Genomic DNA, 26,878 nt, shown 5'->3' with positions numbered 1-26,878 from the left:
CTGTTTCTCAGATATCCCTTAAAAGTTTTTAACGTGTGAAGAACGTGATTTTTTCTAAGCCATGCCACTGATAACAATGATATGAATAATGGAAAACAATTAAAGACTCAAAGCAATTTTATTTTCAGCTCATGTGTAAAAACGTTAGGCACACTCTGTGAAATGCTTATGGTACAAATGCCACATTAATTACATATGTACATTTATAAACTGTCATGACCAATATGCAATATGGCTAAAAAAAGCAGTAACTTCATTAAATACAAACATATTCCGCCTTTGACATGACATGAAATGTGGTGCTTTTGCTCATATACTTTTATAAGTCTTTGTTCAGGTCAAGTCTCAAGTCTTTTTCGAGAAAATCTTTCTAAACCTGTCTTTAATGATTTTACATTGCATCATTTATTGGAAAAAAAAGTATTGCTGTAGAATAGAATCAAATAAGCCTGCATTTTTACAGGGAACAGAGCGACAGGAGTGCCTGAGACATTTTTTATATAAACAGTGTCAATGCATTCCGAGAAAATGTCATTTTTTCTCTGAAAAAAATATTTCCTTTTAGTCCTGTAGGCTTGTGTTAATGTGTAACGTAAAAAATCAACTCAAGAAATGACATGAAGCAAGGTCTGACTCAAATATCCATCTCTGTGTTGGCTTGCAGTCATCACGTTCTGTTCTGTCCCATCAGCCGAGTGTGTGAAGCATTTTACGCACGTGGTCGTATTTACAGGTTACTGGAATATCACCACTCAAGTGCCATCCCAGCACACTGCAGATATTCACAAAACCACTGTATGTGACAGTAAGCATCTAAAGATTTGTGAAACGCAAACACACCAATGCGTCATTGTACTGTTTGTACAAAGTCTCATGCTTGACTGTGACTGTTTCAGAAAGCAGAGTATTAGAATAAAGAAAGCTGAAGGTTAAAAGGTACAAAAGAAGATGATTAAGTACAGACCGGCACACCATTAAAAGAAGATGATAGAAACAAGGCTGGTTATGTGTACAATATATCGGTTGGCTGTAGGGAGACTGCAGACTAATGACATCACACCATAACACAATTTCATAGCATCAGGAGGTATGAATCACGCAGAGTATGGAATTATCTTTAACCGGCTTTTACTTGAAATTTTAGCCTTAAAAATAAACTTATACAGAATAGATTTTTCAGAGAAAGCCATGCAATGGAAATATTGTAAACAGTAATACAATAAAAATATCTATCTTTCACCCCAAAATAAAATGTAATAATGATTATAAAAAAAACAAAGAAAATAAGCAAATAAAGCCTATTTTACTACAAATGTGAATTCATATAACACATATTAAATTAGAATTACATTAGAATACATTATAAAATGTCTTGCTAAAATGCAAAACAATGCAAAAAACTTTAATGGCCCTAAAATGGGGTTTATTTTCTTGATAAATAAATATAATGTTTTTAATATTTAATAATGTTTTAATTTCAGGATAAAATGACCTGGGCATTTTTTTCTCTACATTCTTTAAAATTAAGGTGCTTAAAAGGTTCTTCTCAGCAATGCCACAGAAGAACTATTCAGTCAAAGGATCTTTAAAGAATCATTTTCTTTCTTTTTTAATCTGAAAAACCTTTTGTCGCCACAAAGAGGCTTTTGTAAAACAGTAAGGTTCTTTGGATGTTAAAGGTTCTTTATGAAACCAAAATGTTCTTCTTTGGCATCAAAGAACCTTTTGAAGCACCTTTTTTAAGAGTGTATGAGCAAATGCATTGAATGAAAAGTATACCCTAACCCTAAATAAAATAAAAACAAAAAGATGGACACTGACTGTGCAAAAAAGCCACCACACAATCCAAAGTAAAGCAATAAATTGATTTTGGGTTAGTAATGGCATAAGAGTAATAAAATACAAAGTATAAAATACAATCGCTTTGCATATAGGGTGTATATTAATAACACATTTGGGTATATTTGGTGGACGTAGTGAGGACCCACAATTCTCTCCCAGACTTCGGAGAGCCGGCTTGATTCGTCCTTTTCTACATATGTATCAGCAATGCACCTCAGACAGACAGATCTGAAGAGTGTCGGACCTTTGAAGGATAGACATCCTCTGTACAGTGTCGGTACTAGTCAAAACGATTATGACTACACGTCAAAAAGTTGAAAAGGAGGGTATAGGTAACAAAAAGCAAAAAAAGTTCCAATACTGTGTTTAGGTTTCATATAAAAGAGTTCAAGTGTTCATCCGTAGGTCAGTCCTCTTCAGTGCTCGTACTAACGCACAGACAAAAAAAGGCTGCCGTGTTTGTATAAGGCCAAACATGGTGATGGATGAACTGGTTGTGGTGATGGAGATGAGTGACTTTACATGTCCGCTTTGACAAAGGATGCGAACATGCTGTCTTCCTGTTCCATGAGAATCTCTGGTCTCCCATTCTCCATGATGCTTCCTCGTTTCATCACGATGACCAGATCGGCCGTCAGGATAGTGTGGACACGATGCTGGGGAAAACACGGACAGTCAGGCAGGTGCACATGAGCAAGTCTATTGTCTAAATTAAGTCTAATTTGTCATGGAACTTTATTAAGCAAAATTTGGTGTCAATATTTTTATATTACTTAGACGTTTATTCTTGAATTTTTGGAATTTGTTGCTCTATTCACTACAGCCGCTTTGTATAAAGACCATCTTGGGTAAATATTACATCGGCTTTTTAAAATATTTCGAAGACACAAGTGCAGCCATCTGGGGCCTTTTTTATGGAAAACATTCTGAAATACCTTGGCTGCTTATCATAAACACCATTGGCTAAATGGAAATAAAGACTTTACTATTTGCCCTGTCAAACACAGTCCACTGAAAATTCGACTCTATAATGGCACACACACACAGGGAGCTTGGTTACCAACCAATGTGCCAGGCTGTAGGTGCAATGGGCGGAGCCAGAGGACGCCTACTTGTGCGTCTGGACTAATAGGTGAAAGACGCTGTCCTCCTGCTTCAAGAGATTAGCAGCGCTGTCACATTCTACCAGATTCCCAGAGGAGAACACCAGCACCTGCTCCGCCTCCAAGATGGAGGACACCAGGTGCTGTGTCATGGTGGAAGAGAGACAGGCAGATGCAGAGAAAAAGAGAGATGTTAGAGAAAAAGGTGGGAGGGTTAGAAGAAATTGGTGAAAAAAGGGAAACAAAGAGCATGCTTTCTTTCCAAGCTAATTCTTAGCTCGTTCTGTGAAACAGTTTTTTCTAGAAGAATTTGCTAAGTTGCAAAGAATAGCACATTGGCTGGACGTTTCTTTGGAGCCAACATGTTTGTGCAAAGAGATTTACAGTAAGCTGATCGGAAGAAGATTTTAATAAAGATAAGATGAAGAGTAGGAAATTGTCGAGGCCTGACAAGTATAAAAAGTTTGTATCCCTTTAAAATGTAGCTTTGTGTCTGTTTGTTTATGAGAACGCTAAGAAAAGGTTGATATAGGATAACTTACAGCTATGGTGACAACCGTCCGGTCAGCAAACGCAGTCATCACTACTTTCTGAAGAATGTTTTCCTGTTAAATTTGTCACACAAATTATGTTTTAGTGCGATTTTAAGCAATGTCAGTTCTTGTTCATACAACTGCCAACACGAATAATGCTTTTATTCTTCGAAACGAACACATTTCTCATCCTTCCGTCTACAATTCATCATTGCACATTATACCTAAAAAGGTTTCAAGGTGCTCCAGCCCTCATATTTTTCAACCACTCCATATATGTATATTTTGTCTTGAACATCCTGGTTTCATAAATCTAACACCAAGTTTAACAACAGAAGAGGTCGTACCGTGGCCATGTCTATAGAAGCTGTCGCCTCATCCATTATTAAGATGCTGCTCTTGCGGACAAAGGCCCGTGCTAGACAAAACAGTTGTCTCTGCCCCACGCTAAAGTTCTCGCCTCCTTCTGTTACCACAGCGTCTGGAGAAAAGCAGACCCATAGGGTATGATGATTTTAACTGATCCCAAAACAATCCTGAATGCTTAGGTCATAAAAGAAAAGGTCAAAATCGTAAGCAAAAACAAAGCCTGGGCATAAATCCAGTGTTTTGTTTCACTAGAGAATTGAGCATCAAAATGATGAGGTGACTGACATTATGGAGTCAATGTTTTCAAGGGGTTCTGATAACAGTTGGACAGTTGGAAAGTGTCAGGCTTACCCAGTCCTCCTGGGAGGGCTTTTACCATATTCTTTAACTGGGCGATTTCCAAGGCTTCCCAAAGCCTGTCGTCGGTGCAAGTGTGCTCTGGGTCGAGATTTAACCTGTTGAAATATAAAGACCGTGTTTGTACATATACAAACAGACATAACTAATAATATTAAAAAATCTGTTTGTGTATTTATATTCATGAAAAAAAAGAAAAATGTCCTAAAACTAATTTTTTTCAACCAATACAAGCTGTGTTGCACTGATATCTCGAGACTTTATGTGCATCACAGAGATTGTTGCATATGCCATGCTAGTCAAATTCTCCCGAGACCAATGATCTTCATATAAACATCGTTATGGCAACAGCTCGCTCAAAACCATTCCCAGACGACTTGGGATGATGGTTCGGTTTTATTTCCTTTTATATCCTCTAGAGGCCCCTTTAAACAAACCCCATATGCTTGCTGTCTTCGGCAACAAACATGACACTTAGGATCCATGAGAAGTTCAAACATGTTTTAAGCTGAGAAGACTTGTAGCTACATATTAAATATCCAATGACATAAATACCTCAGACACTTTTTGAAAAAGGCACATTTGAGAATAATAGCTTATGAAAAAGCAAGATGATGCAATACAAATAAAATGGAAAATCCACTAATTCAGTTTCATGTGGGATTTCTGTGAAAAACAAACTGTTTATGCTGAACTTCTGATTATAAAAGTCAGGCAGGAAGTGATTGTTTATTGTCTGTTTAGGTCAGCTGTGCACAAACAGTGTGCAAGTACATGCATAATGCACATGTTAGTAATATTCTGGAAATTCTCTGTCCTGTTTAAAAAAAATATATGATATTTTCCAATTTCTTTAAAAGTGATGAAATGCTAAAATTTGTCATCATTTTGCTGTTTTGGGACTGTACATTGGGTGTCTGTATGTTTGGATGAGTGTGTATGTTTGTGTACCGGATAGAGCCGCTAAACAGCATTGGATCTTGCAGGATGATTGACAGGCGAGATCTCAGAGTGTGCAGTGGGAGTTTGCAGATGTCAATGCCATCAATAACAATTTTTCCTGATGCAACAAAAAGACACGTTTAAAAAACATGACATGCATATTTAACATACCCAACTATATTTCATTAAATATTCTTAAGCTTCCATTAAAATAAAAAAATCACTGAACATTTTTCAGATGTTGAAGTTAGTTTACAATAACTTGACTTATACACACTGCTCCTTAGTGGATAACTCAAGCCCAAACATAGCTCGCAAAATTTCCATTTTAGCTTTATATGGACACGGCGAGGAGAGGCCCGTGCACTTTGTCCACTCTTGATTTAAAACATATCTCACAGCCGTGCTCTTATGCACAAAAGCAGCGTGCGCTGTTTGATTTGGCTGAAGATTTATTTTGACTACGTGCATGAGAGAAATACAAAGCTCCACGCTGGATAATATGATATGGCCGTATCTTTGTCTTTAAAAAGCCATGAAAAAATACTGACAATAACATGAAGACTTGCCGGCTTTTTGTACCTAATGACATCATGGCCGCTTGTCAAAGTGACTATAACCATATGTACAACAGACAAAAACAAGGACCAAGAAACAAATGATTCTGCATGTTGGCGAACAGCTTAGGGAATTAAAAATAGCTGCTGTATTAATCTTTTTTTATGTTTTTTCCATCTCATCTTCAGAGATCAACGGGGGTAAACCTCTGCCCAGCATTTTGATGAACATTCGAGCATGTAGTCCACAATAAAATTATTATCTGGGAAATAAGTTCTATATAGACAGCACACTTTATGACCCACTCCTGCGAGTTTAAGGATTGCTTGGAATATGCGTTGGGAAAGACCCTACCTTCAAAAACATCCACCATATTGAAGAAGGCCAGAGACAGCGATGACTTTCCACTGCCCGTTCTACCACAGATGCCCACCTAAATGTCACGGAGATGGAGAGGGAAGAAAGTAGGAGCTCAACACAGCGTGACATTTTCAGATTGCTCTTTTATAAACACGCTCGGGGCTGCTGCTGTTCTTCTTAATAATACAAACTAGTGAAGACAGTAACAATTTATCATGTCACAATGAGAAGCTGTTTGTGCCTTCATACTGTTTTATTGCCATGTTATATATTGAGAACAAATTCGTACAAATAATAAAAATAAAAAACTGACATAGGAAATGCAAAATGTTTACAAACTTGATAAAGTGTATAAAATATCAGAAGTTAACAGAAAGATTTGTTTTATTCAACCTGTACTATTTGTTTAGCGTTTAGCACCAAAGAACTGTGGTTTGACCAGGCAATGGCAAAATAAACACCAATGTGATAAAACCCCAACTGAGTGTTACATGTGAAATGAGAACGAGTTGAAAAGCTGCGATCTGCAGATCTCCAAACTAACACCGTCTCTACACGACACGACAATAGACATTAGAAACGCATTAGAACCCAATTATAATTTCAAATTTTATCCAAACGTCGCACCTGTCACGTCGGGTGAAGACATGATGTAAAAAATCACATAGTGAGGGCACGCTTAACATAACGTTATAAATTGATCTATCATTTTGATTTGCTATAATTGATTTAAGATATGGTTAGAAGTATTTGAATTTTGACAGTTGTTGCGTACCTTCTGCCCAGGGTTGATGTGGGCGTTGACGTGTTTGAGGACGGGTTTTAGCATGGGGTCGTAACGTACACACAGGTCTTGGATTTTTATCTCACCATGTTGCGGCCAGTCTTCTGGTACCTGAGAGACATCTGAGATCACACAAAAACAAAGAAGGAGAAAAATGATAAGCTACCCAGCTAATTAAAATATTTGGATGTTCCTGGAAGCTGGATGTGCAATTTAGCCATCTGACACAATATTTACTTTCCAGTCATTTCCCAATGGATGCAATGCCCAGCCCACAATTTTCCTCATTGACGGTTTCGTTTGACCGTTTTTCTAAAGGAAAAACATGCTTTGCATTTGGAAAACATTTGGTTAACTGTCACACTAAAGACATGAATGAAGCAACCCAAAGGGACATATTTTATTGCTCTGATCAGAAGCATATTTAATATGTTAATCAAAATTTGTATATTTGGTGGATGAAATGTAGTCACGCACTGAACACATTATGCCGCTACTGTTCAGGGTCTTATTCTCTGGAATCTCTGTGTGTGGATAATCCAGTGATTTAAATCCCAACGTTTGCCTTTGTGAGTCAAAGTACTTCAGCTGTAGCCAGCAAATGATCATAGATCAAAAGCAACAAGAAGTCTAGACCAATACAAGTGAGCACTTTAACAACTACAATTAACAAAAACGCCAATGTTTAGTCTCTTGCTGACAACTGTCAAGTCAAGCTTTCCATTATGTCACTGAGGAGATGAAAACTAAGTAGGATCTCCCAATTGACATGTCTTTAAGTGTTTAAAACATCTCAACAATGTCTCAAGTTGTGCTTTTCAAAGTTAGTTCAAAATTAGATTTCTATACAAACTCAAACATTCCTCATGAAACACTCCCAAGATCAAATTATCTAAGTTATGTTTTTACTTCTAAAGAATTTTAAAAGAGACACAACATCAAGACTTTATAAGGATCTTCTCCTAATTTGCTTCCTCTCCAGAGATGAGTATTCATATGTTTTAACATCCCTTTACAGCACTCTCGGTGTCAGGTCGCTCTGTCCTTGACCTAAAATTCACAGAGCTTAGAGGAAAGGAGTTATCTTGTTCATCCATTCTTTCTACTTATTTAGAATAAGCGTGAAGCCGCTAATCTGTGCTTTTATCTAGTAGGTTAGCATGTCTTTCCAAAAGTGTCTTCAGATACTGAATAAGTTTAACAACATTTTAAACGATAGAAGAAAACAATATACAGCATTACCTATGGACCCCTCATAGTTTTCAGACTCTGTGCTCAGGAAACTGTTGACCTTCTTTACAGCCGCCATCTGGACCTCGAGGTCTGCCAGATTCCTCACCACCCAGTTCAGGTAGTTTGTCACCTTAACACAAAACAGAATGTCAACTCGTGAAAGCTTGGAGAGAAATAGAGATCTGCCTCACTACCTCTAAGTTCAATTCAACTTTTATCTTAAACTTTTTAGTTTTAGTTTGATAGCTCACCGTAAGGGCGTATGTTAGACCCAGTCCAACCAGACCCGATTGAGGTGAGGACCGGATAGCCGCCACTGCAGCCGTGAGGACAATCATGGCACCCAGATAATCCTGACAGGAACACACAAATGATACAGTGAAATCCACCATCATGTAATAAATGAACTAAGTACATCATGGTTTTAAAATGCTATTGAGCTTCACTTACAGTTCTGACCTCCAGCCACCGGTTGGCAGCAGAGAGAAAGAGGTAGGCGGTGTTGTTGGTGTCGGTCAGCTCCAACATCCTCTGCTTGAAGCGAGCCTCATGTCTGTAAGAAATAATACTTAATGCGTGAATGTTCAACACGTCACACAAAGAACCGCAACAGCTAAACCGTGACACAGCTGTGAAGGATGAGAAGGTTCAGTTAATTCATCTACACTTTACACACTCCAGAGACTCGACGGAAGAGTGAAAGATGAAAGCTTAAGCTTTTAATATGCATTGTAGGATTACTTAAGTCAAGAAAGGTTGCACAAGCGTGACGTGTTAATAAGAACTGGCTTTCAACCGTTGGAGACAGACCGACACAAGACCGCATGGATAGTATCACACAGAAATGACATTGGTCTGCAAAATTGGGCACATCGCCTTCTGTAGGAATGTTAACAGAGAGTTAAAGAGGGCCACGTGCTTCTTCAAAGAGCCTCAATGCACTGACCTGAACGCTCTAATAGTGGTAAGACCTTCAGCAGTCTCAGAGAAATGACAGAGGAGAGGCAGCTGAGTGGAGTCATCCAGATCTTGAAGATCTCTGTGGAAGATAATAAGAAAAGAAAGTCAAATGAGCACAACGGTATACTTCTGAAAGTAAATATAGAAAGAAATTTGAAAGATAATCACAATAGCAATTTATTGTTTAAATGCGAGTATAAAATAAAAAATAGTAAAAGATAACTGTAGTTTTAAAGACCTGGCTGCTGATAATGTGGTCGACTGCACTGCATTGCAATGACTCAGTTTACCTGGAAGCGACCCTGAAGTACTTCTGAATGAAGTAGAAGGCCACAGCAAGAGGCACAAGTGCAATGAGAAAGGTGGGGGTCACAAAAGCAATGACCCCAATGGCAGAGAGACACAGGAGTGTGGACCGGGTGAGAGACTCTAGCGTTGAGGGAATGTGCTGAGGAGAGAGAGATATTAGCACATGTGTGCCACATTTATGATCTCATTAATACAGTAATGTCAGCTACAGTTGTACTGTTGTGGCACCTCTGTGTGGAAACGCAAGTGTGCACATCTCGGTAGGACAGAGCATACAAATGGACAGACCAAACGGACAAAGTTATCTCTGTGGTTTCCAGTAACTGATACTCTACACATTTTTCGGGGCACTGCACAACTACACAAAATATATTATATATGCATAAAAAATAATGCATCATTTAATTAAAAAAAAAATATTCCAAGTGACCATTTATTGATGTTGCTAGACGATTGATTATCAATAGTGCTTCACCTTAACATACAAACACAAATCAATGTCAAACTGATGACAAATTTAACTTTTGTCTTTGAGAACCGTGGCCCTGGTCCCCATACTCCTGCTGGCTGAAAAGTGGTTTCATGTTGCGCACATCCGAAAAACATCTTTCATGGTCCAAACCATGAGCTCTAAAATAATAAAACACATTCTTCGTGGTCTTTTTCTCACCTGATCAATAATGTTGGTGTCCGCTGAGAAACGATTTAGGATTTGTCCCAGCGGGGTGATATCAAAAAATCTACAAGGTGGATTACGAATGAACGACAAAGTTGAGTCACTTTTAAGCATCAGAAAGTGAACTTTGTAAAAACATGTTTCTCTGTGTTAATACCTGATGGGAGCGTGAATGATCTTGTTGAGCAGATTATGATGGAGGTTGGTAGCAGCAGCCACACCCAGAAACTCAACGGTTAGGGAAGTGATGAGGCAGAGGGCAATCGCCGCCCCGCACAGGATTATAAACACCGGCACGTATGAGTGATGCTGTAAACCGCAAACATATTTACTTAACCATTTCTTGATCCAACATGACTGACATTCCTATTTGCCGTTTCCATCTATGCTTCACCTCTGTGTTCTGTCTGCCATCGTTGTTCTCCGTGTAGTTAGTTGAGTTGGCAAACAGATTGGCGAAACTTTCATTACGCTGGTTGGAGGACGTCCACTTTGCTAACCAGTAGTCGATGGCCACCATGACAGAGTGCTTGGCCAGTTTGGAGAACACCATCAGGAAGACCATGAGGAAACCGCCTGAGGACAGGTAACGCCAGCAATCCCTCCACGGTATCTTCGAACGCCGGCTTGTGGTGGTGGACATGTTGTCGTCTTCATCTTCCTCTACTTCCTCCTCTACGGCATACAAATGTTAAATAAATAAACTTGTTTGCTTGTTAAGATGGAATAATTGAACATAAAACCACCACCTTCATCTTCATCGTCAATCTGGTTCTTCGCCTCTCTTGAATAAAAGGCTCTTCTCAAAGTCTTCCTCTCCAATGTGGTCTGACTCTCCAGTTCAGTCTCCTAAAACACAGTTACATTCACACACATCCAAATTAGCCACCGTCACTACAAAGCATTGTGAATTGTCAGGAGGAAGACAGACCTTCTCTAGTTCCTGGTCATGCCGATTCATCAGGGTCTTCCAATGCTCATAGAGTTCCACATCATGAGTCTGAATGTCCTTTAATGTCCCCTCTCTCAGAACGGATCCATCTTTCATGGCTATTATCTACCAAGGTAAAGTCATTATGGTTATTATGACCAATGTCCTCTTAGAAACACAGTTGTGATCACAGATCAGTTTGTTTTGTTTGATCTCCAGAACATCATAGACAGAGAGAGCCGATCGTAGACCAGCGCTCTTATTTTGAGAGGTTTATTCAGGTTTTATTATGAGACAATTTAAAGTCATTGTTTCTAACTGCATTCATTCTGACAGTATACATTTACTTTTTTTAATACAAGGATTTGCTAATTCCACAAATTTTGCATTTCAAAAGTAAAGGTCAAAGCAAAACAACAAATGATAAATAAGCTTCTGACAAATTTTCAACATCTTTAAAAGCCGTGAGATCACATCCATTAGTTACCCAGTCGGCATGGATGAGATACTGCAGCTTGTGTGTGACCAGAACCACGGTCCTCTTGTTGTCCTGTAAAAACGTCAGAATTCCTTCCTGCATCAGATGATCGCTGAGATGGATGTCCAAAGCAGAGAAAGGATCATCCTATCACCCAAAACAAAGTTAAAGGGATAAATCTGGAATCAATCTGAACAAGTTTACTATTTCAGTTCAGAAATGCTTCTGTCAATGTAAAATTTTTAAATGCGCCGGAGATCATCACTTCTAAATCTTTTCCGGATCACCCTTAAATGACGTTAAATTGAACCGTATGACTTCCAAAGAAATGAGACACAACGTCATCCCAAGGAATTATTATAGGAATACGATTCATTTTGATTCGGACCAGAAGGGTGTGTTTTTACGGTCTTAATGTCACAACATACCCTGAGTTACAACATGTGGGTTAAGAAATCTTATCTGGGTGTACATCCCAAATCAAATTTGAAGACTGTGGTCATCATGCACAAACATATCAGATGTGTGGCACATCATTCGGAAAGAGACAGGGTGTGTGTAGGGTGGAGGTATGACACTATCAGGACTATATGAGTATGTGACACTACTCCACACATTTCTCCAATGCAAAAGTTGATTCATACCAGAAAAACCATGTTGGTGTTCTGGTAGAGTGCTCTGGCCACACAGATGCGTTGTCTCTGACCGCCGCTGAGATTAATGCCCTGTAGGATTACACGTACACGAACAAATGTAAATCAAAAACTTTCGACTCTGACGACATGCAACACTCTAGTAGTCTCTATAACAGATCTTTATTGGATTAGTATTACAGCAGCTGAGGTCAGATAGCTGGTCTCATGCCCAGACACAGTGAGTTACTGGAAGACCGAGAAATGACAAGCGCCTCTCTCTCTCTCTTGTTCCCTCTTACCCGTTCTCCGATTTCGGTCTGGTCTCCAAAAGGAAGGAGGTCAATATCAGGTTGAAGCGAGCAGGCATCAATCACCGCTTTATATCTGCACAAAAAAAAGAGTTTAAAATAGAATAATGTTAAGTCAAAACCAAAGCTAAGAATCCTGAAAATGAGCTCTCAAGGGGGTTCAAATCTAAAACGGTCATGACCCGGAGCTCCACAGAGAGTTTTATTATAGTTGAGGTCTAGTCTCTACCAGTTGAATCCGTTGATCATTTATTCACTTTATGTCATTTTAAACCCATATGACTTTCTTTCTGCAGAACACAAAAGAAGATATTTTGAAGAATGTTGGTAACCATGAAACATTGGCTTTCATTGACTTCCATTGTATGGACACAAAACATAGGGGTGAACAATTGTGGGTGAAATATCCCTTTAAATTAGAAAGTGAACTCCAGTGAGGTTTTCAAACTTTCTAAACAGTTCAGCTTAAATTATGATCATTTATGATAATAACGATAAAGGAAAACTACAAACTATCACGACAAATCTTTGGCCTTACCTCTGTTTGTTGAAAGGACTTCCAAATGTAATATTGTCCTCAACAGTGGCATTGAGCAGCCATGATTTTTGAGCAGCATAGGCCACAGAGTACCTGTTTTTACTAAAGAGAGAGACCGAGAGAGATATAGTCAGAGAAAGAGAGAGAGGAAAGCAAGCAAGGACCAAAATTAGATCGATGGAGATGTCGGATGAAGATGTCAAAATACACATTCTGGTTGCCATCACACCAAAACACTAAATATCTGAGATGAAATGAAGAAAAACATTGTTAATGGTGAGAGAAACAGATTAAAGATAATAAATGCAGGGAGACCTTCACTGCGATAGAACCATAGATGAGATAGTTAATAGCATGACTGGAAGCAGAGATGATTTTGTCAATATTAACAATCATTTTTAAAAGCTCTTTTTTTCTTTACTCAGCGTGCCAACTTCCAGTTCATTTGTGAATACGTTTGGTAAAGAGATCAACAGTTTTTTGAGCAAAAAAAGATAATCGCATATCAGGTATAAGATTAAATGATTCAGATAAAAGGATGTGGCATTCACAATTTTTCAGTTCTGTTATATACTTTCAGCTATAATAACCAAGATAAACAATATTTAGAATGGCCTCTTCTTGTTAGACAGACTGAAATGAATATCTGTGCAAGAACACCCCATACAGTGTCAAGAAGGGTGGTGAATACTCCCAGCATTTTTTATTGCATTTCACAACTCACAATAACAAACAGCACAACCCTTCAGGGGGTCCTGAGGAGAATGAATGGATGGGCATGAATGGGGTCACTGCACAACTGTTAAAAGAGTTTCTGTGTACCTTCTTTCTTCGTAAGGCAAGCCTGAATCGTGCCCGCTGCAAGTTGCAAGTCAGGCTCGTTAGATGATATTCAAGCCAATAGCAGCACAGTCACACAAGATGGACATTGCTGTCAGATACTAGGCCAGGATCTCAAATGAGATCTTTCTTTGTGTAGTTAAATTTTAATGGACTCACTGACCCCTTCATTTAAACTCACAGCCACCCGAGAAGTTTCAGTATGAGAAAGTTTGATTTTCTTGGTTACACGTTATGTAGTAGTGTTAGCTTCTTAAAGGGACAGTCCTCTCAAAAATGGGGAGGAAATTTGCAGAAGACAAAAAATAGGTTTTAAACAATGTTTAAAAAATGTGTTGACCATTCATTGAAAGTCAATGAAGTCCAGTTTTGACTCTCAAGAAGATGTTTGAGAAAAGATTAAGAAAAAAACGCAACAGATTAGGACAGTATTATCATTTTTGGGTGAACTGTCCCTTTAAGAATAATTAAAAGTACAACATCATGTATTACTTAACTTATAGTTATTATAATAAGAGAGTTTTTATCTCATAAAGTCGTATTTGTTTACATTAGAAAATGCATGAGCTAACATGAACTAATAATGAACAATATAGTTTTTCAGCATTAATCTTTGTTAATGTCAAAGCAATTGTTCATGTTTGTTCATTGTGCATTAACTAATGTTAACAGAAACAGTTTTTGTTTTTAAAAACATATTAGTAAATGCTAAAATGGCATGAACTAAGATGTTGAAGTATTATTCATTGTTAGCTTATGAATAAAAACACAAACTCATTGTAAAGTGTTGCCAAATATTCTAGATTTTATTTGTTAAATATATAATGGATTTGGCTCGTTGACAAATATACATATGTCCTATGGTGTGACATAGCAAAAATGAATAAACAAATAGTTATATTATTGTTATTTATAATATAAAATAATAGCATAATATAATTTTTGTCAATATTTTTGATAGTCACAACCATAGAACACATTTACGATATATTTGTCAACTACCCATTACCACGAATGTCCAAAAGCAATACAGTACCCTGGCTGAATAACATGTGCATTTAAAAGCACAGACACCAATAAAAAACCTATGTGTTAAAAGTCTCGTGCTGCTTTGCTGTGTAGCATGTAAAGACCCCTAGTGAAATACCTTATGTTCCCATCGAGGTGTATCTCACAATCAGGCATTCTGATTGAGTGCAACATCAAGGAGAGGATACAGAGAAACAAAGACACACGTCACCAGAATTAGTAAACAGTCTGTCAGGACATGCTGTTCTGTAATAACACTGACACACTCCACTCACGTTAAACAGATGAGCTGAATAGTGATTTGAGGTAAACATGTCTTTGGTAATCAGTTTAGTAAAAACATATGTGGTTGGGGAGTAATGCCATTGCCATTACAGAACATGGAATCTGAGAAAAACTGACTATCATTCCTTGCATTGTTTGCAAAAACAAACTGAGTCATTGGACAATTTATGACTAAGCAGACTATAAGAAAGTCTTTTTCCAATTAGCAGTCAATTTATTTTGGCGATCCTTGAATCCTCTGCAATTCCCCAGAACTGTCGGCAAACATATTCTGCCTAACACCCAACTAGATATTTAGATGTTGATCTGCTTGGCTTTGCTTACAAATGCGAATCAGAGACCATCTGCAGCACATGCTGATAGATGGAGATAGTCACATATAAAAAAGCATTTGGAAATGACAGACAACGGAAAATATATGAAATGGCGAAAACACATAGTTTGCGAGTAATGAATGAAATCCATTGGGGAGATGGCAGGGGGTCTAAACACACACACATGGACAAACACAAGTAAGACGGCCTGTGTATGCACACCATGGTACATACAGTACATCAACAGCATCTGGAACAGACGGCAGACAGTTTCCATACATGTGTTTTCATACAGATAAAGGCTTTGATTAGCATCTGATGGGTCTGGCATGCACATGTACTCCCCTGTTTTCCGGTGCACGAACATAAACAAAACATTCAAAAGTGCTTTAGGGATCGGAAAATCATGAGAGGTCAGTTTTGGTTCACAACGCCTCATTATGTATTAACATACAAGTCATAAATCATGAATTTTGACTATTGGAAAATGCTACATGTATACAGTATGCAAATAACAAACTATGGGTAAATTTTCTCTCACTTGCTCCAGGAGACTTTCCCACTGATGTTCTGCATTTCCCCAAGCATGGCTAACAACAGAGAGGATTTCCCACAGCCCACCTGGCCGACGATCATGGTCAGCTGACCTAAAGAGTCCGACGTACTTCATAAATGGTATGCTCTGTTTAAGCGGTAGGAAATTGAATCTCGTCCAATTGCATGTTGGGTGATGCTACCACAAAGACACATTGTAAAAAGCTGCAGTAAAGCTATTAACTGTACTGAACTGCAACCTGTGTGTTGAAGCGTTGTACCTGTAGGGATTCGGATGTTGATATCCGACAGCGTTGACAAACTGCTTCCCCACGTGAAGTACCCATCATCCACCTTGACCGGACATTTGAACGATAAAAATACAGATAAAAACCATAAACATTATAAAGATGGAGACAAATCAGCGCACTGCACAACTGTTGTTTAATTTCTGCCCACGTAAGCGACTTCTGTCTACCGGTTGTGTTTTAAATTCAATTTTTTCAATGTTTATTTTCAACAACAATCACACTCCCATCCAATTAAAGTACCGTAAAACTGAACAGAATACGGGAAACGACATAACAGAATTTTAAACATCTATGAGAGGAAAAAAGAAAGAGAGAGAGGGTAAGATTGGGAGGAATGGCTGTGAATGTCTGAGGTGAAGGAGTGTAAATGTCAGTGTAGATTAGGTCATATTCCTATCGGTCCGAGCGGATATGACTGTGGGTCAGTGTGGGAGATCCCATGAAGTTTTACACAACGTGTGTGTGTTGAGCTACTAGGCTCATTAGCTAAGAGGCTAGTGCAGTCCAGAGGGATGGCAAAGGAAGTCAACTCTCCAGGGACAAAGAAACCGCGGAGAAACCATTAAAACAAACAATAAATTAATGTCCTTTTGATTTTTTGAGTTTTCCTTCTCGTGAGAATCCCGAAGTGCCTTTAGAGGAAAGCTAAACCCAGAACACTCTTAACTAAAGCCATGTCAAAGAACTAAAACAAACTCCATATGGGTTTTTTTAAATCAGCTGAGAAAAGGACAAACATCTGTGTGTGTGTGTGTGTGTGTGTATGTTTGTGTGTGTGTGTGTGTGTGTTGTGGAGTCAGGGTTGTGTGCTATTTACTAACTGAACTAAAACGTGTTTTAATCCATTTTAGTATTTCATTACAAATTAAATTTAAAAGAGAACAGGATGCAGAAATTGAGTTTAAGAAAGTAAACAATTTGGATGAAATTCAAAGAAATTGTAGATTTTAATCAAGTAATTTCTTAAGACATTAGATTAATGTTTTAAAAAAGACAAATAATTAGGGGTGTCAAACAATTAATAGCGATTAATCGCATGCTGAATAAAAGTTTGTGTTTACATAATATACTGTGCATATTCATTTTGTATTTATGAAAACACGTATATGCATATATGTAAGAAAATATTATATATTTTTTGGTAAGTATAAATAAATACATGTAAATATTTCCTAAATATGTATACATGTATTTGTATGTGTTTGTAAACAAATTAAAATATGCACAGACATACTGTTTATTATGTAAGCACAAACTTTTATTTTGTATGTTGTTAGCAATGATTAATCGTTTGACAGCCCTATAAATGATTTATTTGAAAAGGTTTATTTAAAGTATTTAATTAATATGTTTAGTAAAAATGTTATACACCATATCTTCAATTTACTATAAACTCTTCAAAGTTAAGCCGAACAGTTAATAGTGAGTTACTTGAAAATAAAACTATAAAATTTAATTACGCCCATTCCTCTTCCTGTTCATCCATTTCAACATCCTATGGGACGTGTCTAATTCAAATTCATCTTAGGGGTCTTGCCCGACCCTGGTTTAAACTCTATGCACTCTCTTTGCTCTTTCAAAAAGTGTAAAACAACTTATTGTTGTGACCTGGAGGTTATTGGCATCTGAATGAGAACATGCAGATCTTTTGCTCTTCAATCTATCATGTGCTCTGTGTCTGTGAGTAAGAAGTGCTGATGAGAGTTTTCTAGAAGATAGTATAGCGCTCTGACCTGTACAGCAACGTCCTCGGTCTCTGTGGGCCGCAGCTGCCTGCGCATGGGCTGCTCATAGTTATCCATACGGAACCGTCCCTTCCTGTTTATCGCCTTCGTCTACAATGATAGAATTAAGAAAAACTGTTAAAGCAAGAAACATCATATGGCTGTCAAAAGCTGTTGCTTTGTTATCAAAGTGATTGTGCCATATTTTGTTTCTAACCAGTCGATTTCAAATTCGACTTATAAATGTTATAAATATATTTTATTTATACACAATTATTGGCATTAGTAAATATTTATTAAGTGATTTTTTTTCAATTTCATTTAGGGTGAGCTATTCCTTTAGGGTCATAAGACTCCAGCTATCTTAAAACAAGGAACATGAGTTCCCTCTCCAATACTCTCCAACCCCATTTTCTCAGCTCGACACCATCTCCCCATCTGAACTCGTGCTCCTAGGATTTTCCCCCCCTCCGTCCTCCTTCTTCCTGCTATACAAAATCTTTCCATCCTTCAACCTAAATCTCTTTTTCTCGCCTCCACTTCTCTAGGGACAGAGAGTTATAGCCCTGTTCCTCTCTCGAAAAAACAGATGAGGGTCACAGTGCTGACCGGGGAAACCGGCTTCTCTTCAACACATTTATGAGATCTCGACTATTCTGTATGACCGGCTCCCGTTTCAGTCCTCTAAACGTGGGAGAGTCGCCTCTAGAGGCACGACCGTGTTGAGTATCACGTTTGTTATTTGGGCGGTACAGAATGTAACGACGTCAAGTTTAAATCTCAATCTGAATGTTTTAGATTGTGCCGATTCATTTATTTTATTTACATAACTACTCCTGATGCTGCAAATTAATTGAGATCCAGACTTTAACTCAGTCCAGAAATGTATCGCAAACGCTTCCTAAATCAAGTATTACATTTGATGATGTTCAAAACAAAGGGATTTCATCTGAAGAGCAGAACAAATCGTTGTACTACAAGATATAAACACAGCTATTCGTTTGTTTCACATTTTTGGTTAAAGGGGCATAGACGAAACCTAGTTTATCAACATAATATCTAAAGAGACTAAAGACGATTTAAAGAACTTATATAGAGAGTAGTTTCATGCTTCATTCTATATTGGCATATCAAGACAAATATATTGCCATATTCTGTACCTCTTTTCACTGTCTGGCCCTTTAAGAGTAAAGAACACCTAAATCCTACGTCTATGGATCAGCCTTTGGCTGTAAGTGTTTTGGAATGTCTTAAGGTGCAAATCTGTGTGTGAGCACTCACATCTCCAGGGTATTTGTATTTCTTCCCAGTCTCCAGAGGCATGGACATTTCTCCATTTCTCCAGCTGTCATCTCCAATCTCGTCGCTCTGGAGGAACTCGCTAAGCTTCTGCACGCTGCAGGGGGGAAGCATGACAATCAATATACTGCACAAACTCTCATACACGCTGTATTCACACTGAACACTATACAAAACGTTTACGGTACAATATGACAAGCAGTTTATGAATTCAATGTATAACCTGCCAATACAGATATATAATATATATACAATTATAAAAGTTTTTATAGAAGTATAAAAGAAGAATACCTGACCAAGGCCTTGACGGCAAACCTGACCACCGTGGACAGAAGAAAAAGTGGAGTGACCAGGATGTGGAACAGAGCCAAAGAGGCAAACGCCTTCGCCGGGCCGAGCCTGTCTTCTTCAATATAGGCGTGTGTGACAAATGTCTATAAGCAAGCAAACAAGAAGCTCAAGGTTATGTTTGGTATACACTGCACGTAAAACACTGAGAGTAAATTAGATTGATAAAGACCTCTGCAAATCAATCTCTTACCGCTAACACTGCAGCAATGGGGATGGCTGCATTCATAAATACTGATGAGATAAAACAAAAATTATTAGAAGTAAACTGATATTCAAGGTGAATAAATTACAGTATGTTAAAGGTAAAACATCTATGAGGTGGGTGGGGATTGTGGAAGGGAAGGAGCCTATCCTACTGGACATTGAAGTGTAGAGGGCGAAAGTCTTGAGACTTGTAAGCTCTTTCTCTCGGGTCTCCTCCACACTATCACAGAAGATATTGTCCCACGCATAGAGCTTCAGGAGCTTTATTCCCTTTAAAATCTCTGTTGTCTTTTTAAGACGGTCTGTCGAGTAGTCCTAAGAAAAGAACAAGTCAAGAACTATAGTTTGATCACAACAAGCATACACAGATTATGCCAAGGTGTAAGTGAAGCTCACCAGCGTGCTCTTCTGTGTGTCTGCTAGCTTAGTGGCGATGAGGTATTGAACCGGGGCCAAGAGCAGAATGACCCCGGCCCCTATTATGGCACTATTGCCCAGCAAATAATAAAGCAGAATCACTCCCATAATTATCTATAAAAAGAAATTAGACCTGTTGACTAAATGCAATTGATTTAGCTCCTACGGGTCCATTCTTTTAAAAGAGAAGCATGAAATGACCTGAACTGGCATGGCCCACAGGTTAGGGCACAAGAAGAGAAACCACATGAGCTGATTGGTCTCTATGGCAACCAGGTTGTTGATCTGGCCCAGGGTCATCTCCCCCATGGACATGTTTGAGGTCGAGAGGCGCAAAATCTTATTGTAAATCATGGCCTGTGGAACAGAACCAACGTGTACATCATCACACAAAAGTTCAGCGCTAAGATGGATTGCTTGTCATTGCTAAATACGCTCAAGATAAAATAAATCCTCAAAAGGAGACCTGAGAGGGGCTGTTAAGATATGAAGGAATCATCAGTCTTCTCAAATCAACATTTTAGTGACAGACATATGAACACAGATACAACTGAGAGAACATCAAAGTCTTCAAACAGTCTTTTTCAAAAGGATAATCTAAATGTTTGCCAAATGTTTGAAATCATCACTTTGTGTCTGAACAGAACATACAAACATTGAATAGAATAGAAGAAAGTAATAGCGTAGAACATATTAAAACAGAGCAACAGAACAGAATAGAAGAAAGCTGGAACAGAATAAAACAGAGCAATAGAATAGAATAGAATAGAATAGAATAATGGATAACATAGGCAATTGAATATGACAGAATGCAATAGAGCAGTATAGTTAAAAAAAAGTGCAATCAGAAATACAATAGGACTTTGCCATCCAAATAAGGTTACAATTTGTGTTCTTTCCTATTAAATAAAAACTTTCAGAGCAGTGAAGGCAGATGGATATGAAATATCAATAACTCAGTCCATGTTTGACTTAAAGTAAACTCTCCACAACTTACAAGCAGCGCCCCACGCAGGTTGATGCCGGTTTCTATGGTGACGTAGTAGGAGGCCTGTAGGAATGTTCTCTGCAGCACGAGCGCCAGGAACAGCAGAACGGCCAGAACATACGTATTCTGCAGAAGCTCAGTGGAATACATGTGGTAAACTCCTAAAATCATGTTCCCTGTCTGAAAGATCAAACATATAATACATTTAACCCATTTGGCATACAGTACATTCATATGTGTGTACAGTGTTTGTGTGTCTGTGTGTGCGTGCGTACGCGAGTGGGAAAATGAATGTGTGAAGAAGTGACTTAGATGCTTGTTTGAGCTTGCTTCAGTTTGGTCAACATTGCTGAATGACACACATAGACACATGCCTACAAACTATAGCACAGACACCAAAACAACCCAAACACAGCAATCGTTCAATTAGTTGATCTTCTATAATGTTTCATCAGAGTTTTCTATCACTGAATCCATCCATGAATCCATTCTTATCTAAACCTATTAAGAGTGTTAATAACAAAGGCTCATGACATCATGGTCACCAAAGCACGCTATGTGAAATTTAATAACAGCAATCATCTCTCCGGGCGATGACAAAAGGGCGTTTCGTTAAGAGCACTGACGCCTCTGTGACATCACACAGGAAGTGATAAGAACGTGTCAAAACAGAAGATATCAGACCGTAGATGTCACATTTATATTCAGAAAAAAAAATACAGTTCAATTAGCAAACACCAGACACAAGTCTGGCACAAATCATTTAATTGGCATTTATTTGAAAAACAACTTAATTCATTTAACAAGGCAGTGCTGTGAATGAGATATCATAACACCATGTCCTAACCAGACGTGTTGAGATACATTTCTGAAGACAAACGATTTATGTGTCCGACATTATTGCAGAAGTGCTGATGCCACGCAGTCACAGCCATTTGATATAGAGCTTATAAAATGTCATAAAATATATTATACTATATATTCTACACACTCACCTTGTTTGACTTATCAATTTCTGTTGTGCTTTTTAGGTGTTCCACAATTCCAGAGATGCACAGTGGCCCGGCGAAACCCAGGAGGTCGGCCGTGAACCGGAAGGTGCTGCTGAGCAATATAGGCCGACCGAACGCCCGGTACATGGACCTCCAGATGGAAGGGGATTTCTCTGGGTCATCTGTGTTCTGCTGTCAGAATGTGTCAAGAGATACCGGTGAGACTTCTCATTACTATAGATCTTCATAAACATCACCATTTAACACGTAGGATTACATTATTTATTCCTATAAGAAATATGCAAACCAACTAAATCAAGGTGTGCAGAAAATAAAGTAACTGTTAAACCTGTGGTCATCTCTTCATACCTTCTGTTCCTCATAGGCGTCCTTCAGAGACAAATAGTTGGTCAGGGCCCTCATCGCGATAGGCAGCTTGCCAATCTTCTTCAACTCAATGGGTCTCTTGTGGGCTCCAATGATCAGAGGATTCATCCACCAGTATGTTGCTTTGGACAGGAGGTTAACAAAGGGCTGGAGGAATCGGACGCCGAGGTCCTGCAAGTCTTCAGGTGGTTTTACCCTCTGGGGGTTTGCAAAGAACACGTACTTCTGCAGATAAAATGGACATGAGAGACACCGGTCACATTATATAGGCAACTACTTTGTTAATGCAGTTTCCCCTGATAAAAGATCTGTATTACAGTCATAAACGTTTGCCCTCTGACCCCAGATGATCCTACCCTGACTCTGATGACATTGATCTCGACAGCCATGAGCAGGCCGTACAGAATCACCAGCAGAGCTGTGATACAGAAACGAAGATGCTGCACCCCCAAACTCGCCTCCGCAAATTTCCACAACTTTATCATCTTGGTGATGAAAGCCAGAATCCAGTAGATGAATAAAGCTGTGAAGAGTCATTTAATTGTCTTATTCTCATACTTAATTTACGGAAGAAAGCTACAGCAATATCTGTTGTCCAATTGAATTGCCAGCATCACATTTGCATAATGAGACTATCAATGACTTACCCAGGAGCAGTTTGGGGAAATTGGCTGTTTCTATATTATGATAATAAACGACTGATGTTGTTGCTGCTATGAAGCCCATCAATGCTGGCATGAAGAGATGCAGGTGATTTGACTCCATTTGCCTAAGGTGAGTCAGTCACACACAAAACATCCATGTTTTAAAGGGCATCAACCATTTTGAATAAGATCTGATGTGGTGTGCTGCTGTATGTATGTGGGCTGAGGCTCACGTGTTGGAGACGATTCCCTCGGCGATCTCGCACACATGCACAAACAGCAGTGTGAAGGTAAGGATCCAGCGGAGGTTGTGCCCTGGAAAGTGCAGCCAGGTGTTATGGTGGATCTGCACCTTTGAACTCTGGCTACCCCAGCCTAGACAGACACACATATATTAATATAATTATTGATATATTTTTAATTCATATCTATTTCATGACCCAGCTTTGACTTAATTGTAGGGTGCCATTTCTATATTTTCATAAATATTTAGTATAATAGTATGTTAACAAGCGCATTTGATTATTTAATGAGGAAAAGAGCTGACATTACATGGTTTGCAAAAAGGTTTTGAAATTGTGAAAATGATGGAGTCTGGGAGTCAAAGGAGTCAAGAGATACTGAGCTGACAATATGACATTACCAACACTTTCGACCTGCATCAATATATCAATGCATGTTCATGGATTCATACCAATAAAAAGAATGGGGAACGTGATAAAGAGGAGAAACACATGTGGGACGAGGTTAAGTGCATCCACGAAGCAGCCATTGTCCAAAACTCCATTGTCCACGCTGTAGGCGTTGCTATCTTTGTCGTTTCCGCAGAAAGACAAGCCCATGTCTATTGATCGGGCTTAAGGAGCCTGGGAATGATTAAAAATAAAAACAGGCAGTCAGGTGTTTTTTTTTGGGTGGATTTCTGATGCTAAATGCAGTTTTTATAAATAAAAAATTGAGCATTCTTTTCACAGTCAACTGAGTTCAACATGTAACCTGCAAAATCTCTGTTTTAAGCCAAAATTGAAAGTAACAAAAGCTGTCCTCCTGTAATTATATTGATTGATAAAGTATTTGACTACATTGATCCTGTGGCCCCAATCAGTATAACAGTCAGATTAACAAACCCCTTTAGGGACAGTGACCGGTCTTGCCTCAGAGCCAATTCATTTAGCAACGTTTTTTTAATTTAATTTCTTGTTTAGGAGAGAGACTACATGAAATAAATGATATCCCAAAGCACATGTGAAACAAGTGAATTAAAAGTAAAGTCTTATGTCCATTACAGCAAATAAGTGTACTCTTATTATTAGTGTGATAATTATTCACACATCTCACAAACGCTGCTATTCGTTATTATTATAATTGGATACCTGCCACTCAGAAAACTGGTCCAAACACAAAGCATGCAGTAGGCTATCACACGTTGTCTACGTGAAGACGTTACCGCTTTTAACTTATGGCCAGAATAAATTCGGGTGTATAGGACAAACAAAGGCAAAAGTGGCTAATAAATTTCAAATAATAACTTACCGGAGCGATGTCCCTTCTTCAGCACGTTTTCATGCCCGTTCCCTGGAGTTATGGACAGTAATTCACAGGGAATATTATTTTTAGCTGCGGTGTATCATCTGCTCATGGTCTCTCTGCTCTCTTGGATCGGATTTCCAAACTTGAACAAGAATGTTGGCATGGACGCACTGAGAAAATAGACATCGACGCTCACATTATGCTTGTGTTTGAAAACCTTGTGGGGGTCATATGATGTCCACATTTATTGTAATCATTTCATTTATTTATATCCAGTCTATTAATATAAGTAATACTAACGCGGCTTTACCTCTCCAAAAAAACATATTTTTTTAGATACATATACATCACATAGATTAGCCTACATATCTGACTGTTTTGACCTTGTTTTGATGTTACAATGCAGCATCTCTATACATCACAAGTAGCATCTAAGCAATTATGAGTCGTTTCAATTAACATAGACTACGTAAAAATGATGCGATTAAAACACAAGAGAAGCCGTAATACCAAGCACAGAGAATGATTAACGCTTTAGGTGCGTAAAGCTATTTATGTGAATTAAGATGTAATCCATCAATATCAAAGACACACTTACCTAGATAACAAAGGAAGACAAATTGACGAATGCATGTAATAAACTGCCCCGCTTAGACAATAAACCCGACAGAATCTCGGTGTCCTTGTGGTACTAAAGAAAGCGCGTATCCTTCGGCGTTATGTTGCTATGGCGTCAGATAGGAGGGATGCCGGTGCACGAGCCCATTTCGTCAGATGTGGGTCACTTCGAGAAGAATAACGGGTTCGTGGTGAATACTCGGATTAAAATGACAATCAAAGGCGTTGCTTAGTGGCAAGCTGCCTACTAATCGAAAGCGTATTTAATACTATTTTTATATATTACAAATAGTAGAAGCAGGAAAGTGTAGCACGTACATCTGACAATGATGTACAAATGCATAATATATATATTTTTTTCAGGTTCTGGACACTTAAAGTAAGAAATATGTTATTCTGCATTGTATTCACCACCATGCATTTATTTCTATTTGGCCCTCAAAATATAACCTTATTGACACAAATGATTCCCATTTCTCCAAGCTACATCCTCATGAGATTTATGGTCTACCTCTGTTCAGGTTTTAGATTTGACTCACACAAATTAACCTTAGCATGAACTCCCTGACTATAAAATCATTATTGTTTTATTGATTTATAGCAAGGACATTTCAGAACCTTAACTGGTATTACAGTCAGACAATAATTGACTGATGCAAGGACTTCATGGGAAGCAGAACCTCCCCTCCAGAGGGACCAGACACAAGGGTCACAGATGGTTTAAAGACCGAAGTGTGATGAGAACTGCCGTAGGGTGCACGAGCGTGTACGACTGGGGGTAGTGAGGGTGTGTGAGAGGTTGAAGAAGCACTGGGGTTGCATGAGGTCTATGGGTGCGTGTGTGTCTGTGTCTCCCTTGAGACCAGAAGGGGGCAGCCCTTACTCAGCCCCATCCCTATTATCAACAGGAAGTAGCACAGGAAGAAGCCCATGTGTGAGCCATCAAAGGCCCTATGGTGACACCCAGAGCCTGGGACGGGCTGCCGTGGCTGGGGACAGAAGGATGTAGTCGAGGCTGAAGGATTCTGTAGGTCAGGGGGTCAAACACAACCTCTTTGAGAAAGTTGCAGTTTCCCATAACGAAGCTGAGAATAGGCGATTTCCACACGTATGTGCATGCGTCATCAAATGAGAAACATCACGCGTTCAGAGACACTCTAAAAATCCTTGGCTCTCAACAGATCTCAATCTCATTACTCCCTTGTTTTCTTGTGTCACGTCTGTCATTTTTTGTTGTCCTCTAAACATTGGAATTGTCGTATGTATACACTGCATATTTCACAGTTTGATGCTAAGTAACAATGTAAATAGTGCAAAAAATGCTATTTGTATTTACACCGGTTGTGCAAATATGTTGATGAAAATGTTGGAAGAAATGTTGTAATGGTGGAAAGGTGAAATCCAATAGAAATGCTGGAATACTGTGAGACCTTTGTTTGACGGGGTCATCTTTTTACTTTTAAACTAACAAATACAAAATGATGATGTCTCTTAA

At 38.6% G+C, this 26,878-nt stretch overlaps 1 protein-coding gene and 1 long non-coding RNA gene across 8 annotated transcripts in view; one reads left to right on the top strand and one right to left on the bottom strand.

The window, feature by feature from the left end:
* The window catches only part of LOC130421005 (uncharacterized), a 96,115-nt gene extending 89,604 nt beyond the window's left edge, over positions 1-6,511 (top strand). The window contains exon 4 of the long non-coding RNA XR_008906743.1: positions 5,893-6,511. This is a non-coding gene — a long non-coding RNA (uncharacterized LOC130421005). The remainder of the gene's footprint in view (positions 1-5,892) is intronic.
* On the bottom strand, positions 37-25,497 carry abcc9 (ATP-binding cassette, sub-family C (CFTR/MRP), member 9). Of its 7 annotated transcripts, XM_056748622.1 has the most exons (42): positions 25,364-25,497; positions 24,769-24,935; positions 23,930-24,101; positions 23,469-23,610; positions 23,239-23,360; positions 22,948-23,114; positions 22,574-22,816; positions 22,208-22,396; positions 21,222-21,392; positions 20,426-20,581; positions 20,204-20,338; positions 19,960-20,122; positions 19,794-19,834; positions 19,544-19,686; positions 19,235-19,349; positions 17,963-18,064; positions 16,200-16,272; positions 15,926-16,031; positions 14,904-14,942; positions 13,739-13,774; positions 12,917-13,018; positions 12,370-12,454; positions 12,080-12,160; positions 11,445-11,582; positions 10,958-11,083; positions 10,776-10,875; positions 10,421-10,701; positions 10,184-10,335; positions 10,021-10,090; positions 9,332-9,489; positions 9,028-9,120; positions 8,532-8,634; positions 8,333-8,434; positions 8,091-8,211; positions 6,840-6,970; positions 6,059-6,137; positions 5,156-5,264; positions 4,199-4,302; positions 3,826-3,959; positions 3,488-3,550; positions 2,907-3,088; positions 2,360-2,498 (listed from the first exon to the last, which is right to left on the bottom strand). In XM_056748622.1, exons 3-41 carry the CDS (start codon positions 24,075-24,077, stop codon positions 2,951-2,953), a joined length of 4,761 nt encoding a protein of 1,586 aa, XP_056604600.1. In that variant the 5' UTR covers positions 24,078-24,101; positions 24,769-24,935; positions 25,364-25,497; the 3' UTR covers positions 2,360-2,498; positions 2,907-2,950. The 7 variants fall into 7 exon arrangements, with proteins under 7 accessions (XP_056604601.1, XP_056604602.1, XP_056604603.1 ...); XM_056748623.1 differs by lacking the exon at positions 2,907-3,088 and having other exon boundaries at positions 37-2,498; XM_056748624.1 differs by lacking the exon at positions 2,907-3,088 and having other exon boundaries at positions 37-2,498; positions 22,208-22,393.
* Between the last annotated feature and the right edge of the window lie 1,381 nt (positions 25,498-26,878).

Source organism: Triplophysa dalaica, chromosome 5 (genome assembly GCF_015846415.1).
Source record: "Triplophysa dalaica isolate WHDGS20190420 chromosome 5, ASM1584641v1, whole genome shotgun sequence".
NCBI classification, from domain to species: Eukaryota; Metazoa; Chordata; class Actinopteri; order Cypriniformes; family Nemacheilidae; genus Triplophysa; species Triplophysa dalaica.
This window is presented reverse-complemented; position numbering and strand designations above follow the sequence as displayed.